At 45.5% G+C, this 17,995-nt stretch overlaps 1 protein-coding gene across 1 annotated transcript; it reads right to left on the bottom strand.

Moving 5' to 3' along the window:
• Positions 1-1,002: 1,002 nt before the first annotated feature.
• CLDN11 (claudin 11) lies at positions 1,003-15,892 on the bottom strand. The gene is given in 3 exon segments (NM_001260553.2): positions 1,003-1,600; positions 11,497-11,661; positions 15,468-15,892. Coding segments are annotated over 3 exon segments (624 nt in total). The 5' UTR covers positions 15,694-15,892; the 3' UTR covers positions 1,003-1,367.
• Positions 15,893-17,995: the final 2,103 nt, after the last annotated feature.

Raw genomic sequence — 17,995 nt, 5'->3', positions numbered from 1 at the left:
AATGATACCTTTGGATACAACAGAAGATCGAAGGCCAGTTTTGCAGACAGTCTGTTATTTTATTGCACAGATTTCACTTAAAGAATAAAATGCACCATCAGTATTTGGAGAGTTTGGGGTCTCAGATACTGATATACCATCAGTGTTTACACCCGTAAAGCCAAATTCAACAGTACAATTTATGTTAAACAACATCACTTCAAGATGGCTAACAATGCAAATAGAGAGAAAAGTGGGGGAAAGCTTTAAAAATGTGTTAGTTTGAAGCATGTGAAAATGTAGGATTAAAAACTACATCATACAAACCTGAAATCAAAAATGTTTTGTGGAACATCAGTTAAAGTTATGCTCACTTGCACTGTTATTTATTGCATAAAGTCTATCTGGTTCATTTCCTTCATATTGATGAATTGAGGATTTCAGGAAAACCATGGTTATAAAAACGATCAATCTTGAAAAAGTATGTACAGATAAATGTAAAATCACAAACTAAAAAATATCCCTACCCCTGGCCCTCAGCTTACAAAAGGGAAAGTTTCCCATGGAAAGAAACTTCCACTATTCCCCTCCCTCCCGCATCCCATGTCCCCATTGCTATCTTTTTCTGTCTCGTACAAGTAAATGACCTTGAAGGGAAGAAACAAAAGCCATCTTTATGAGGCTCCCATTGTCAGCTGTATCAGTTTGAAAAGTGTCTTGGCCGGTGCGGTGACTCACTCCTATAATCCCAACACTTTGGGAGGCCAAGGCAGGAGGATAAAGTCCAGGAGTTCTAGATCAACCTGGGCAACATAGGGAGCCCTCATCTCTACAAAAAACTTGAAAATTAGCTGGGTGTAGTGTTGGACGCCTGTAGTCCCAGCTACTTGGGAGGCTGAGGCAGGAGGATCACTTGAGCCTGGGAGGTTGAGGCTACAGTGAGCCGAGATCACACCACTGCACTCCAGCCTGAGTAACAGAGTGAGGCCCTATTTAAAAAAAAAAAAAAAAAAAAAAAGTGTCTTGTATTTCTCTTCCCCACCCCCACCTAACTCAGTGATGTTTGCAAAACATTTGAAATTTAAAGAAACAAAATATATATATTTTTTAATAAACAGCAAAAGAATGCCCAAGAAAAGAGCTAATAGTTGGCAACGCCATGAGAAAAAATGTATGGGCATTATCTGAGCTAGAGATTTCTTTAAAGGCAACCAAAAGATGGGGGAAAGGGAGAGAAGTTAAGACTACAAAATGCCAGACAGGATGCTTTTCTAGACCTTTGGCTTTAAGCCTGGCAGAGGAGTGGGCTTCCCCCACACTGTGACTAGCAAACCTAGGGCCCTGAGCCCAGCATCTACAGCACCTCTGTGGGCAGCCGGGCAGCCCTCTTATACATGGGCACTCTTGGCATGCGTCGGGGAGCTAGAGCCCGAAGAGTAGTAGAAAGGGTTTTCACCAAAGGCCTGGGCATCTCCAGCGCAGCAGAGGATGACACAGCCACCCACGAGGCACAGCACAGCACCAATCCAGCCTGCATACAGGGAGTAGCCAAAGCTCACGATGGTGGTCTCACGGTGGGCGCACACAGGGAACCAGATGGTGGCAACAATGGCGCAGAGAGCTGGAGAGACATGGAGAGGCCGTGACTGGGCGCACCCATCACACACCAAGCACGTGGGCAGGCCCACTCACTCCACATACACACACTTGTGGCTTCCAGCCAGCTCCAAAAAGCTCCATACACACGGCTCTGCTCCCTCAACACTGAACCAATATGTAGCAGTTGGCATCTGTAGAAGAAGCTGACTGCTGGGTCCTTATTTTTTCCAGCAGGTGGCAGAAATAAAATAATTCCAATGTAAAGACCTAGAAATAAACCATTTAAGTCCAAAAAATATTTATTTGTATTTACTTGTATATCAACACTTCATATCTAGTTATAATTCTAAAATTAATATACTTACCTAATTGTATTATAATTATTGCTTTACCTATCTATGTGTCATTGTAAGCTCTCTGAGTTCCTTGAAGGTAGGGTCCATGTCTTACTTATGTCTACCTTGGTACGAGGCAAATAGTACATGCTCAATGTAGACCAGTTGAATGGCTGAATTATCTGAGCTATTCAAAAATGAGAAACGAGATGGCAGCCACCTCAATTTTCCACTCTATTTTCTCAGTTTGGTCAATTCACATTACAAAGATCTGGAGAAGGCATGAAATTTCTCTTGATGTGGTGAATGTTGCTGGATGAAAATGGAGTACCAGATAAAGGTTCAAGTTTGTATTACGCTGTTCACAATCACAAAATCCCAACACACAAATGAACAGTCCTTGGAGTAGAAAAACTCACCCATTCGGGGGTCAAAATGGTAGAACTTTACTTTTGGTCTTGCACCAATCAATCTAATCTTCGTTTTGGTTTTGATTTTATAGAGTAAAATAAGAAATAGCTTATATATCATGTAGTTTTTCACCTCTTTATAAGCAAAGTAACAAAACATGGGCAGGCAAGAGGCTATGAAGACTTTTTTATATTTTTTTCAAATATCTAGACCAGCACTGTCAAATGGAGTAGCCACAAGTTATGTGGGACCATTGATCATTTGTCATGAGGCTAGTGAGATGAAGAACTGAATTTTGAATTTTCACTACTTTTAATTTAAATGGCCACATGTAGCTAGTGGCTACTGTACTGAACAACACAGCTCTAGACAAAGTAACTCCAAACCTCTTTAAGTTGAGATGGCACATTAAGGTTGGCAGACGGAAAAATAATAACAATAATAATAATAACAATGAGGTTTCCATCAACAAATTAAGAAAGAATACTGCACTGCCAGTGTGACGTTTGCCACCAGGGATACCCTTATCACTTTCAACTCAGCAAGCTTTTTTCTGATTTCTACTCATGGTGAGTGATTTTCTAACTTACTCTCTATGCCCGCAGAGAAGAAATATAATTTAACATAAGCAATCAAATCTAACAGCCTTGTATATTAGTTCTAAATGGAAAAAAGGATTGGTCTTACCCATTTTGAAAGACCTTTTAAACAGTCTCATTGCATTTGTGTTGCTCGTAACATAGATTCTTATTGCAATAGATTAAACCACTCCCACAAGCTGAGTATAGATACACATAAAAATATATGATCTCTATCCTTAAAAAGAATAGATCTCAAGAGGAAATCAGAAGGAAGAAAGTTAATTTGAAAAGCTATGAATTGCCCAGATTGGCTTTCTAACAGCCCAAATTCACTCCATTAATTATTTATAGATTATCTAAGAAGCTAAAATTGGCCAGGCATGGTGGCTCACACCTGTAATCCCAGCACTTTGGGAGGCCGAGGTGGGCGGATCACCTGAGGTCAGGAGTTCAAGACCAGCCTGGCCAACATGGCAAAACCCCGTCTCTACTAAAAAATACAAAAATTAGCCAGGCATGGATGGTGGGCAACTGTAATCCCAGCTACTTAGGAGGCTGAGGCAGGGAGAACTGCTTGAACCCGGAAGGCAGAGGTTGGATGCAGTGAGTGGAGAGCTCACCACTGCACTCCAGCCTAGGCAACAGGGCAAGATTCTGTGTTAAAAAAAAAAAAAAGCAACAGCAGCAGCAGCAGCAGCTAAAATCTACCCATATGCTAATGTTTCCTTTTTCTTAAAAAGTAAGCACAGTCATGCCAGCTTCTGTAATATTTTCATATGAGATACCATGAGAACATGTATTTTCCTTCTGTGACTAGAATGTTCAAGAAGAGCAATGTGTACCTGAAACCTCCCTTTCTAGCTCAGGACTTAGGAAACCTCAGATGCAGGGGAAAGTCTTTTTCTTTCTCTTCTCTGACATGGATTCCAAATCAGGCACTCTTGGAGAATTGCTTGGCTATTATCAGAGTCTCTACTTTCAGCAAGACACAGAGAAAAACCTTTTTCTCTGTCAGAACAGGGGACTAAAATCCTCTTTTGGAGGGTTTCAGCAAGAGAGAACTACCGTAGATTTTCCATAGCATACACAATCTACTTACACAGCCCCAAACCTCAAAAGTGGGCATTCATTTTGCTACTGGCAAAAACAGCAACCTAGCAAGGGCTTCCAAATACCCAGGCTTGTTTAGAGGAAAAAGAAGGGGAGTGAAAAGCTGAATTCTGTAGGGAAAAAAGTTATAATTCCCAAACAACTGATATGGTTCAAGCTAACTGATCTTTCCTATAAACAACTGGTCTCAAAACAACTCAGGGTTCAAATCAAGTTTTATATTTTTCAACTATACTGTATTTACACATACAGCACATGTGCACACACATGCAGGAAAGCATTCCCCACATCCAATGTAAACCTAACTTTCAGGTTTAGTTTAGATTTTATAGAATAAGACAAGAAACTGCCTCTAAATTCATTTAATTGTTCCCTTAAGCAAATAATAAAACAAGATTATCTTGTTTTAAACACAGGGAAATAATCAGGCTCAATATCCCAAAAGTAACCATCAGTCTTGGTTTTGAGTATTTTAGGGATTTTGTTAGGTTTTATTCCAATATAAATCATTAAAAAAAGGGAAAAATCAGAAAAAGGTCTAAACATCTCATACAATGAACCTCCATAGGGATGGATGAGTGAACGGGGGAATGAATGGATGGATGGATGAGAAGTAGTCTCATTTCAATTCTACCTTTCACTTCATACACACCAAAACTGAGGTCCAAAGTCATAAAATCACAATAAGATTTTATGACTTTGGACCTCAGTTTTGGTGTGTATGAAGTGAAAGGTAGAAAGGTAGATTTTAACACACTTAAAGTCGCAAGCTCATCATTGACCTCATTAAAGATTTCCTTCTCTTATAATTCACACAAAACAAGGCAAATGAGTGCCAGCAGGCTCTTTACTTCCTAGGAGACAAATGAACCCTGGGTGGAATTCCTGTGGCTCTCAAAGATGAATCACATCAAAACCACTAAAAAATGACAGACTACCACACAACATGAAAGGAAATGAGAGGCTCACTGAAAACAGTGACCTCCAATTGAACTCAAAATGAAAAATGTTTAAAAACTAAAATAGGAGAATTTACTCAATTTCAGCAATGGTTTCAAGGAAGAAAGGGATATGTTTTGTCCAGTAGAGTTAAAAACGCAAGTCAAATCATTACGTAACTTAAAAACATGTGAAATAGTAATAGAACTGGCCAAAAAAAATTGCCTTTCTTAAAGACATAGAAGGTCTGATAAATTTATTTTTATTTGCAAACCCAAAAAGATGAGTTTGGAATGGTTCTCTCTGTCATTTGGGAAAAATAAAGAAAATGTTTTTTTAAAAAGTCAGTTACCTGTAAGGTCAAGAAAATTGAAGAAAGATAAAGGAAATTTTTGTTCTTTTTCTTTTTGCATCATCAGAATATATTTTTAAATTAAGTCTCTAAAAACAAGACAGTAATTTTAGCACTCAGATTTTTCAGTCTTTCTCCTCTGCTACCTTCAGAAGATGCAATAGTTAACTACACAAGGTTGGGGGGTACCATTTGTTGTTGGAGAATAGAAAGTAAAACTGAGGTATATTCTTAGCTAAAAATGAGAAGGAGGAGAAGGAGGAAGAGAAGGAGAGAGAAAGGGAAGGGAGAAGAAAGCTTCACTATGTAAAGACAGATATATCTAAACCTAGTCCTCTCATAAGTAGAATTCCTTGCTCTTCAAAGAATAAAATTGTTTGCCTCTTTTGAGAACAAGTTTCAAATAATGCAATACAGTACATTATTTAATTGATAAGATATGCCTTGTTAAAAACTAAGAATGATGGTGACATGACCAAAAGGAAAATATTTGAGAAGTCCATTTTAAAGCAATGAAATGTAAGTGTGGCTTTTAATCTCTTTAGAGATGAGATGACACATGGTAATATATGGAGTTAAACAAACACAAAGTTAAAAAAAATCAATATAGGTGTGTTTGACTTTGGAGGTAACAACTGAGAGACAGACAGACAGACAAAGAGACAGAGAAAGACAAGGTCAGTGGGCACTGACATTTCTTCCTCCTTCCAATAAACCTACTTTTTTTTTTTTTTTTTTTTTGGATAGGGTCTCTGTCACCCAGGCTGGAGGGCAGTGGTGCAATCTCAACTCACTGCAGCCTCGTTCTCCTGAGCATCGATCCTCAGCCTCCTGAGTAGCTGGAATCACAGGGGCACACCACCAGGCTGGCCTAACTTTTGTATTTTTAGTAGGGATGGGGTTTTGCCATGTTGGCCAGGCTGGTCTCGAACTCCTGGGCTCAAGCAATCTGCCCATGTTGCCCTTCCAAAGTGCTACATTACAGGCGTGAAATACCACGCCTAGCCCCAATGAACCTTTTTTCATGCTTTGTCACTTTCCACTGAAAGGCTTTTTTTTTTTTTTTTTTTTGAGACAGTCTCACTCTGTCGCCCAGGCTGGAGTGCAGTGGCATGATCTCAGCTCACTGCAAACTCCACCACGTGGGTTCAAGCAATTCTTGTGCCTCAGCCTCCCAAGTAGCTGGGATTACAGGCGCCTGCCATACCTGGCTAATTTTTGTATTTTGTGTTTTTTGGTTGGTTTTTTTGTTTTCTGTTTTTTGAGATGCAGTTTCACTCTTGTTGCCCAGGCTGGAGTGCAATGGCGCGATCTCAGCTCACCGCAACCTCTGCCTGCTGGGTTCAGGTGATTCTCCTGCCTCAGCCTCCCGAGTAGCTGGGAATGCAGGCGTGTGCCACCATGCCCAGCTAATTTTATATTTTAAGTAGAGACAGGGTTTCTTCATGTTGGTCAGGCTGGTTTCAAACTCCTGACCTCAGGTGATGCACCCACCTCAGCCTCCCAAAATGCTGGGATTACAGGCGTGAGTCACCACGCCCAACCCTGAAAGAACTTTCAAAAGTACCATTTCTAGCACAAAGCAAAATTTTCATTAAAGTCATTTAAATTATTCTGACTTTTGCCGGGCACGGTGGCTCAAGCCTGTAATCCCAGCACTTTGGGAGGCTGAGACGGGCGGATCACAAAGTCAGGAGATCGAGACCATCCTGGCTAACACGGTGAAACCCCGTCTCTACTAAAAAATACAAAAAACTAGCCGGGCGAGGTGGCGGGCACCTGTGGTCCCAGCTACTCCGGAGGCTGAGGCAGGAGAATGGCGTAAACCCGGGAGGCGGAGCTTGCAGTGAGCTGAGATCCAGCCACTGCACTCCAGCCTGGGCAACAAAGCCAGACTCAGTCTCAAAAAAATAAATAAATAAATAAATAAATAAATAAATAAATAAATAAATTATTCTGACTTCTTACATTAGTAATAGCAAAAAAAAAAAAAACTTCCTTGATATGCTAAGATTTCCTTTAAAAAATCTGCAGACTGGAAGAAATGGAGAAGTGGAAAGATGAAGCATGTATTACAGTCATGAGTTGATCACTGTTGAGGAGGTTGGGTTCACAGGGGTTTATTATACTATTCCTCTACTTTTACATAGGTCTGATATTTTCCACAATAAAAATGTTCTTAAAGACCTTCTTGGCCGGGTGCGGTGGCTTACGGCTCAGGAGTTTGAGACCAGCCTGCCCAATATGGTGAAACTCCATCTCTACAAAAAATACAAAAATTAGCCTGGCATGGTGGCACATGCCAGTAATCCCAGCTAGTCGGGAGCCTGAGGCAGGAGAATCGCTTGAACCTGCGTGGCAGAAGTTGCAGTGAGCCAAGATTGCGCCACTGCACTCTAGCCTGGGCAACAGAGCAAAGCTCCATCTCAAAAAATAAAAAAATAAAAATAAAAATAAGGAAATTAGACATGATTGGAAGAATACCCAGCTGCTCTCTGGGTATTTTTTTAACCAGCTAACCAACAATAACAAAAATAATAGCAACCATTTATTGAGAACTTACTATGTGCCAGATCCCATGCTAAATAATTTTCACACATCACTTCACTGCTTTTACTAACTTGAGAAGCAGGCGTTATTGTTCCCATTTTATGGAAGGGACCAGAGACATTAAGGAACTGCCCTAGTTCACACAGCCAGAAAGTAGTAGATTCCAGATTAAGCACAGTTGGATCTGATTCCAACTGATAACATCAAACAATTCAGGGCATAGGCACCTCCTGCCTTGGCAGGAACTCTTAAAAAGCCACAAACAGATTAGCCTCAAATCCACCACAGATCTGAGAGCCTGCTGCTCCTGCGCCACTCATCTGGCTTTAGAAGCAACTGGCTTCTATTTCTTCCTCCACAGCAGGAACCAAATCCTCACACCATTAAACGTAACTGCTGAGAAGATAATGCTGTACAACACACATAATTTTTTTAAGGTTTCACAAAAATAATTACAGATTTTCAGGGTCAGGAAAAACAGATTTTAATTAGCAGTGTTCACAGTTCCTATACCAGGACTAGCTGTGATACTGTGTCCAGTTCCCAGGCCCCTGAACTCCAGGGGATGCCTCATCTTCTTTGGTCGAATGAGGTTTTCGCTCAGCCCCATTCAGTGACCCTGAGGACCCTGCCCAGGCCTAGCGCTGGCTTCTCTGAGGGAGTGACAGAAAACAGTCCAGAGGAACACAAAGGGAGCCTTCACTCCCCGTGCTCCTCCCACCACTGCCAACAGGGGAAACAAGGCACTTGGGGCTCCGTGGTGAGAAGACCTAGAGGAGATCAGCAGGTGCCATGCCTGAGACAATGAGCTTTACATTTCCAGAGCTAGCTCGTTCTAGTCAAAACAACATCCAACCCACAGGCAGTGGTGACCCACTGAGAAATAAATCTGGATAGGAGCAAGGGCAGACAATATCAGAAATGCAAGGCCGTAAAAGTGCAATGAGGGGACTCCGGGGAGTGTCCGGAAACGGGCAGCCTCCTTGGGTGGGGTCAGATCCCTCAATGTCCTGCCTCCCCCATAGTTTCACTCCAGACAGGCAAACAGGGACTGAGGCACTCACCCACTCCCCAGCCCCACCTCACTTTCTTCCTCTGTGATTCTGACTATCTACATTAACCCACTTTTAGAAGACAAAGAAAAACAAATTCAGCTAGGAAGTTTCAAACCACCGGCTGCTTTTTCCTTCAATATCCCTGATTATTCAACTAAACAATTCTGTTGTATTTAGCGTTTTTTTTTTTTTTTTTTTTTTTTTACCTATCTATGTATACTTTGCTTTTATCTCTCTATTTTCCAGGGTTTGTGTGTTTTAGTGTGTTCTCTTACTTGTGGATACCTGTGACACTTATATGGAAGGCCAGAATGTCTAAACATGAGCACCCAACACAAAAGACCCATCTTTTGGCTCTGCCATCCTCAAAGCCCAAGAGAACCTTCTGGGGCTTCTGTGAGAATGTGAGGAAAGTAACAAACAGCAAGTGTCTAGGAAAAGGATTTCACCTGGATTCTGCAAACCCAGTTTACTTGTGGAGCTTTGACTTTCCTGTTGGAAAGGGAGTCGGACACACAGATCTGACCTCCATAGAGCAGGGCAAGAGGGGGCCCCTGTAAGTCAGATAAAGCACCAGATGCTGATATGTGTTCTGTGTGATACTGGCACACAAATTCTTTGTGGCTGGAACCAAAATTTCCACATTCAGATTTTTCTCTGGAAATTACAGTGGTCTTTTCACTCCTGTTAACACATACACACACACACACACACACACACAAACACACACACACACACACACCTGTGGCTTCGCAAGAACCTGCAAACCTCCTTCCCTTTGCAATCCTGGAAAACGGTGCCCTGCCTCTCATGTCCCCTCACCTTACTGGTATCATTGTGAGTGTGAGGCCTCCAGATGGGAGGTACCCACCACTAAGTGGCATCAACCCACACAGAATCCTGACGCCCATTCTTACCCCTCAAATTCATCATCTGATATGCCAATCTGGGGGTATGAATTCCTTGTTTCAGAAGAACATGATTTTATATCTAACCCATACCCAGACTAATTTCTTCTCACTGATACGTGCACTTTGCAACAAGAGTTGTTCTTAAAATTCATATCGTCTATTAGGATTTAGAATGTGCTGATGAAACTAGCATCTGAGGGGAAAAAAATGGAGAGAAATGAAATCACTGACGAGAGTAGAGCTAGAAGGACCCTCCATAGGTTGTTAAATGAAGCCCTCTATGTGCACGTATAATCAGCAAAACCAAATGAGCACAGGCCATTTCCTGTCCCTGGACTGTCCCTCCCCTCAATTCATGACCAGCCCACCTTCTCTTCAAGTCTCAGGGCTTATTGCTGGGTTCTTCTGCTCTGGAAACTCATCCAGTCCGAGTTAGGTGTCTTCCTATGTGTATACACAGCCTATATACCTTTTCTACATGAACACATACCATATTCTATTGAGGTGTCCAAGTACACCCAAAGCAAAGACGGCCTATTTTCCCCAGGATGGAGCCATCACCTGGTGGTCCAACCACCCTCAACTCCTGACTTTTCTCTTGCCCTCCTCTTTACTTTTTTCTTTCTTTTTTTTTTTTTTTTTTTTTTTTTTTTTGAGTTGCACTCTGTCACCCAGGCTGGAAGGCAATAGCGCAATCTAAGCTCACCGCAACCTCTGCCTCCTGGGTTCAAATGATTCTTCTGCCTCAGGCCCCACCGAGTAGCTGGGATTACAGGCGTGCACCACCATACCTGGCTAATTTTTGTATTTTTAGTAGAGATGAGGTTTCACCATGTTGGCCACGCTGGTCTTGAACTTCCAACCTCAGGTGATTCGCCCACCTCGGCCTCCTTCTTTACTAACTGATTTTCTCAGTCTTGCTTGCACATAAGCATCACCTGGGAGGCTTTCAAAAAATATCTTTGCCTGGCCTGATGCCCAGAAAATTCTGATTCGATTGATCTGCTTTGGGACCTGGGCATAGGTGTTCAAAAAGGATTCCACTGTGAAGACTGGAAGGCTTCCATCTTTCAGGTCTTTCCCTTAGGTATTTCCTACCTTCAAAATCCTCTTTCTCTTTCTCTTTTTTTTTTTTTTTTTTTTTTTTTTTTTTTTTGAGACGGAGTCTCGCTCTGTCGCCCAGGCTGGAGTGCAGTGGCCGGATCTCAGCTCACTGCAAGCTCCGCCTCCCGGGTTCACGCCATTCTCCTGCCTCAGCCTCCCGAGTAGCTGGGACTACAGGCACCCGCCACCTCGCCCGGCTAGTTTTTTGTATTTTTTAGTAGAGACGGGGTTTCACCGTGTTAGCCAGGATGGTCTCGATCTCCTGACCTCATGATCCGCCCATCTCGGCCTCCCAAAGTGCTGGGATTACAGGCTTGAGCCACCGCGCCCGGCCTTTCTTTCTCTTTTTAAACTTATCTTCATGTTCAGTGACTTCCAGAGACATTACTTAGCCCTCTATGTAAACTGCCCGTAAAATACAAAGGGATACAGATTGTGGGGGTCCATCCCCCACTGGGTTCACTTGGCTTCCTTTCACATTTCTCTTGAACTTGAGAAGGCAGCAACCACAAGATCTGAGATTCATCAGGCTCCCTCATAGGTGGGGTACCATTGAGAAAGCTGTCTTACCCAGCAGAATGAGCAAAACACCAGCCAGCTGGGCCCGCCTGTACTTAGCCACACCGGGCTCATGGCCCATCCGGATGCAGGGAAGAACAGTCAGCAGCAGTAAAATGGCTGGCAGACCCAGGACTGAGGCAGCAATCATCAGGGCACGGCAGGCCTGCACATAGCCTGGGAACAAGAGAGCAGACGGGAAAAGTTAGACCACGGGGTTCTCTTGCTTCCTGAGTCCTGCCTTAGGGGAATTCAGCATCATCTCACTTCCTCGCTCTTGGCCCATTCCAGGACTTAGAAGGTGCTAGTATTGTCCAAGGTCACTAAGCACTTTTCAACTTTTAAAACAACTCAGCAAGAAAAAAGGGGGCTGGAGAGACTAAATGGGGGCCCCTGGTTTAGGCCACTTGGCCAAGCTTCCAGGGTGGAGGGGCCAAGAGTCTATTTACATTATTACATCCCCATGAGAAAGTTCAGATGAAAACTCAAATCTCCCAAGAATCATTCTGTGAGGGCCAAGTTACTTAACCATGATGTCTTACTTTCCACATCTATAAAGTAACAATAGGCCAGGCACGGTGGCTCACACCTATAATCCCAGCACTTTGGGAGGCCAAGGCAGGTGAATCCTCTGAGGTCAGGAGTTCAAGACCAGCCTGGCCAACATGGCAAAACTCCATCTCTACTAAAAATACAAAAATTAGCCTGGTGTGGTGGTGTGCGCCTATAGTCCCAGTTACTCAGGGAGGCTGAGGCAGGAGAATCGCTTGAACCTGGGAGGCGGAGGTTGCAGTGAGCTGAGATAGAGCCACTGCACTCCAGCCTGGGTGACAGAGCGGGACTCTTTCTCAAAATAAATAAATAAATAAAGTATTGATAATAATGTAATAGTACCTGCATCTCTCTAATAGAATTCTACCGAAGACTACATTAGTTAATTTATGCAATGCTTAAAACGGTGCCTATACCAAATCCTCAAAAAAGGTTAATTGTTATCATTGGTGTTCTTTGTCTGTCTCAGTGCAGTGCTTTCATCTCCAGGTGTCCTAGGTGATTTTCTCCTAACCACGTGCTTTCATTCACAATGGCTGTGGCCCTAACCCAGACTAAGCTAAAATTCAGGCTTCCTCTCTTTGCTGTCTCCCCAGAGGCTGCTGTCCTCATGGATCCTGCCCCTAAATGGTTGGGTGCCATCTGCCTCCCCCACAGTACCCTGGGCATCCTTCCCCAGCTGTCCATCATTGCTTAAAAGGCATCTCTCCAGCCCTCAGGGTTCCTGGATGGCAGACACCTGCCTTGGTATTCATGGAGTTAACACAGTGCCCACAACAGATCATGGAAACAATTGCAAATCAAGGAATAAGAGAACTGAAAAATAGAAGAGTAGAGAAAAACTACATGAACTTTATCCTGTCAAGTAAAATGCCAAGTAAAAACTTTATTAAGAAACAGATTACAATATGTGTCATATTTATTTAGAATAACTCTGACAAGACACTGGGAGAATTTCACAGACAAATGTGTTTCACTTTTAAATGTAATGTTTCTCATTAAAGCTCTCCCTCCTCTTAAAAAAGTGGGGGGCGCATTTATTACTCTCCCTTCTTTGCTCAGAAGGAACTAGTACTAGCGGCCTGGGTGAGGCAGAGTTCATAGCAAAGCCAGGAAACTAGCCCAACATCTGCCTCACACACCAGGACCCTCACGTGCACAAAGTCCTAACTTCAACGCTGCCTCTTAGCAAGGTACGTTTTGCCAGAATTCGGGCTTCACAAGGGCCCTCTTCCAGCACTGCCCATCTCAGCTCCTTCAGAATTAAAGATAATCAGTCAAGTGTCTACTGACTTGAAGATCTCCAGAAAGGAGCTCCAGAAAGTCTGAGGCCCATCCCCTGACCCAGCCATCTGCCCCTGCAGCTTGTAGAGAGCCAGCACCCACACAAAGGAGGCAGTCAACTGGCAATGCAGGTTCTGAAATCCACGGCACTGGCTGTCCACATGCTACGGTGCCAAGGCCATGTCCGGACACCAAAAGATAGAGACTGAGGACTGTTACTGCCTCCACCCAAAGTGTGACAGAGGGGGAAGGCAGGAAGGACTAGCACCACCCCCCACTCCCCCAATATGCACTCCCCTCTGGAGGATGGCCTTTGTTCTCTGAAAACAAACCACTTGGCAACAAACCACTTGCTCAGTAAAGTTAATTTCAGGAGAAGGAAGCAAAGGTAATTTTATGCTTCAAAGATCCCTACAAATACCATGCCCAGCTTTTAATAAAATACTATAACTACCATTCATGAAGCATCTACTATCTCAAAGGAGATTACATTTCTTATCTCATTTAATCCTCAAATAATCGTGAAAGATGGGTGGTTGATCTGATTTTAACTTTTTCAAAAGAAGACAACCGTGGTTCACTGATGCTAGCAATTTGTTCCCCGTCACCCAGATTGTGAGTCCTGGATCCCGGAGGCTGGCCTGGTCTGCCAACACCAGCATTAGCCAAAGCTGAGTCTAGATCTGGGTTTGTTGACCTCTGGCCTTCTAAAAGTTCAAAATGAAGTAAAGGATAGCGTAAGGCAAGCCAGGCAAGCACTGCCCGCAGCTATTGTGTGCCAGAGGCCATGCCAGGTCCAGAAGAGGAAGCAAAGAGAATTAACAGGACAGCATCTCTATCTTCAAGGAATTTAAAACGTAGTGGGAGAACTTCACTCACGAACAATCAACAAAAAACAAGATAAAATGTGCCTTTGTGGGGATAAGAGCCAAGTACTAGGCAGCAAGGAGGAAGGAGGGATTCAGATTTCGACTGCGAGGACTGGAAATAGGGGGTGCTTGGAGGAGGCTTAAGGGGCGAGCAGGTCTTTTATCTGACTGGCGGCTTCAGGGACAAGTTTCTCCCCATCTTGAGGAAACCGGGAAAATCCTTTAAGTGAGCACAATCCACGAAGGCTGGGGGACAGAAGCCCACCTTGTAGAGACCGGGACAAAGACATGCCTTTGGGGCAGGACAGAGATTCCAGCAGAAAACCAAGGGGTTGCCCCCGACCTCGCCATTGCCCAGCTGGCTCGTGGTTTGAATCTGAATTGAGACTGTCGCCCAGAATGTTTCCACAGGACACATATGAAGATGTGGCCCCTGGCCCGCGCTAGGCTGTCAATTTTTAGCTCCCCTTTCCACTCTGAGGCACGCTGGAGGGGTGGCGGCGAGCGACCCTCGGCGGCGCGCTCCGTGTCTCCCCAGTGGAGTCCGCCCTCCGAGGAGCCCCTGCTCGTCCCTATCCAACCCAGCGGCGCGGAGCCGGAGCCGGCGTCACCGCAGCACCGCGGTCTGACGCGCCCACAGCAGGGGCGGGGGCAGCGGAGATGGCCCTGGGCACAAGCGGGAACCAACCTGTCATTTCCCAAACCAGGCAGCCCAGAGCGCCTTGGACGTGAATCGCTCAGCGGCTGGGCGGACAGAGCTAGGAGGGCTCTAACCTGGCTGGGGCGCTTCTCCCATCCTATGAGGACCGGGAAACTCAGCCTAAGCCGGTTCGATTCTCCTGTCCGCTTGTGTTACACGCTCCTTCTCACCTCTGCGGGCGGAATCTAACGCGAAGGCTCGGCGCCCCGGGGAAGGCCTGGCGGGAGCGGGAAGGACTTTGGGAAGCCGACGGTGGAAGGATGCGGGCTGGGGCCGCAGTAATTAATACGGACTCAGTTCCTATTATGTGTTCCTGTTTGTTCATTCTCAAGGGGACTCGGCCAGTGTTACCACCGGCCACACTGCCACTATTACCCCAAATTCCAGGTAAGAATACTGAGGCCTAGAGAAGTTAAGTTCCGGGCTGCCTAATTCTTCTACAAGGTGGGACTAGGAATGTCAAAAACGTACCCAAAGGTCTTCAAGCCCCCAAAATGTCTCTGTGACCGCCGTCTAATATCCCGCTCTTTACCCAGAGGATAAGGATTGGGGAGCCTCCGCCAAGCTCGTGTCCTTACCCGGCAGGATGAGGATGTCCACCAGGGGCTTGCAGTGGTACAGCCCCGTGGCCATGACGCAGTCGGCCCACAGCCCCTTGGAGCCCAGCTCGTCCAGCTTGCGGCAGGTGGGGATGGTGTAGCCGCAGGTCACCACCCAGTCATTGGTGGAGGTGGTCACGATGACGCCGATCCAGCCCACGAAGCTCGTGACGAAGCCCACCACCTGCAGGCACGTGGCCACCATCGTGGGCGCCAGTTTGTCCCCGTGCCTCGCCCCTCACGGCTGTGCCTGGACCCGGGCTGGACAGTGCCTGTCCAGGTACGTCTCCCACGCTCGCGAGTCGCTGGAGGGCGACGGCCCGAGGCGGGACACTGGAGGCGGAGGTCGGCGCGGGAGGCAGCGAGCTCAGCGGCGAAGGGCTCACGGCCGGGACAGCAGCGCTGCTGGGCAGCGCGCCCCCGCCCCCTCTTTAAGCCCCGCGGCTCGGGCCGGCGAACACCAATCGGCGGCAGCCCCGGGGCGCGCCGGCCAATCGCGGGGCGGGGCCGGGAAGGGAGGGTGAAGGGGAGCGGAGCAACCCCAGGGAGGCCATTGGGCCGCCCCGCCCCGTCCTCACCGCAGTCCCGCGATGCAAAGTAAAACAATTCCAATTCCATCCAGGTCCAAAGAAACGTAGAGCGCAAAGAGGGCGTGCGTTTGTCGAGAGTTCTGTTCTGCTGCGACTGATTTCTTTTCTTATAGCCCCTCTCTCCTCTCAGTCTCTGGGTCTCCCTTCCGCTCCGACCCTCCTCAGTTCCTCCCTGCTCGCTCTTTCTTCCCTGCTGCCAGCACCGCAAGGGCGCTCGATACAGTCTCCCGACGACCCAGGATTGTGACAGCCTGAAAAGTGCCGTAGGGACAGATGCGAAGCATTCAGTACACACAGTTACTAGAAGAAAGAAAACGATGCTTTTCAGTGGTTGAACATCATCAACGGCAAACGTGGCCATGGTAATAATGGTGGCAACAGTAGCGACTCACATTTATCGAGCTGTGTTATATATTATGCAGATGCATTTTACATGCATTAGCTCATTTAATTCTCATAACAGCCTTTAAGGTAGGAACAATTGTCAATTACACATGCTAGGCCGGGCGTGGTGGCTCACACCTGTAATCCCAGCACTTTGGGAGGCCGAGGTGGGCGGATCACCTAAGGTCAGGAGTTCGAGACCAGCCTGACCAACATGGTGAAACCCCATCTCTACGGAAAACACAAAAAGTAGCTGGGCATGGTGGTGTATGCCTGTAATTCCAGCTACTTGGGAGGCTGAGGCAGGAGAATAACTTGAAGGAGACTGCAGTGAGCCAAGATTGAGCTACTGTACTCCAGCCTGGGCGACTGAGCTAAATAATTAGGTTATTATTATCATTATCCAATGAAAGAAATTGTAAAGCCAGTGTCTAATCCATTCCAGCATAGATGTACAAAAGGCCACTTGAGGAGGCCACAAGATGTAACCTGTTTGAATTCATTAGCCCAAGGTAAAGAGAGGGCTTGTCCCTTCAAAAGGAAGGCAGGACGCCATGGAAGCAAAGAGAACTGGAGGCCAAGAGGCAGAGAGACACAATGGGAATCCTTGACTATTTTCAGAGTCTGTGGCTTACAGACTCTAAGGATGCAGTGCTATTAGCAAGACTCTGTAGGGTGGGAAAGTCCCTCAAGCTATCTTAGCTGAGATTTTTGCTAAAATCATCCACACTGGGGCCGGGCACAGTGGCTCACGCCTGTAATCCCAGCACTTTGGGAGACCAAGGTGGGCGGATCACGAGGTCAGGAGTTTGAGATCAGTCTGGCCAACATGGTGAAACCCCGTCTCTACTAAAATATAGATAGATAGATAGATAGATAGATAGATAGATAGATAGATAGATAGACAGATAGATAGATTGATAGATAGATTAATTAGCTGGTCGTGCTGGCAGGTGCCTGTAATCCCAGCTACTCAGGAGGCTGAGGCAGGAGAATCGCTTGAACCTAGGAGGCGGAGGTTGCAGTGAGCCGAGATCGTGCCATTGCACTCCAGCCTGGGCGACAAGAGCAGACTCCATCTCAAATATATATGTATATATACAAAATTAGGTAGGCATGGTGGCACATGCCTGTAATCCCAGCTACTCGGGAGGCTGAGGCAGGAGAATCCCTTGAACCCAGGAGGCAGAGGTGGTGGTGAGCCAAGATCGCACCATTGCACTCCAGCCTGGGCAACAAGAGCAAACTCTGTCTCAAAAAAAAAAAAAAAAAAAAAAAACCATCCACATTGCTTGGCTGTGTCTCTGCTCCCAAACCCTCTTTGTGATTAAGACCTGACTTCCCATGCAGCACAACTTACTAAACTGATATTCTAGGTCTGCACATTCTCAGGTACCCTTTAGTTGTAAGAGTCAGTCTCTCAAGGTCTAATCACCCTCAGATAAATGTCAATGATTGGTCCCCAGACCATCCAGACAAAGGTCTTCTCAGTTAATTTTTTCTCAGCAAACTCTGCCATGCCATCACTTCACA

The sequence above is a fragment of the Macaca mulatta genome, chromosome 2 (assembly GCF_049350105.2).
Source record: "Macaca mulatta isolate MMU2019108-1 chromosome 2, T2T-MMU8v2.0, whole genome shotgun sequence".
NCBI lineage: Eukaryota > Metazoa > Chordata > Mammalia > Primates > Cercopithecidae > Macaca > Macaca mulatta.
Note: the sequence above shows the minus strand (reverse complement) of the source record. Positions and strands in the feature narration are given on the sequence as shown.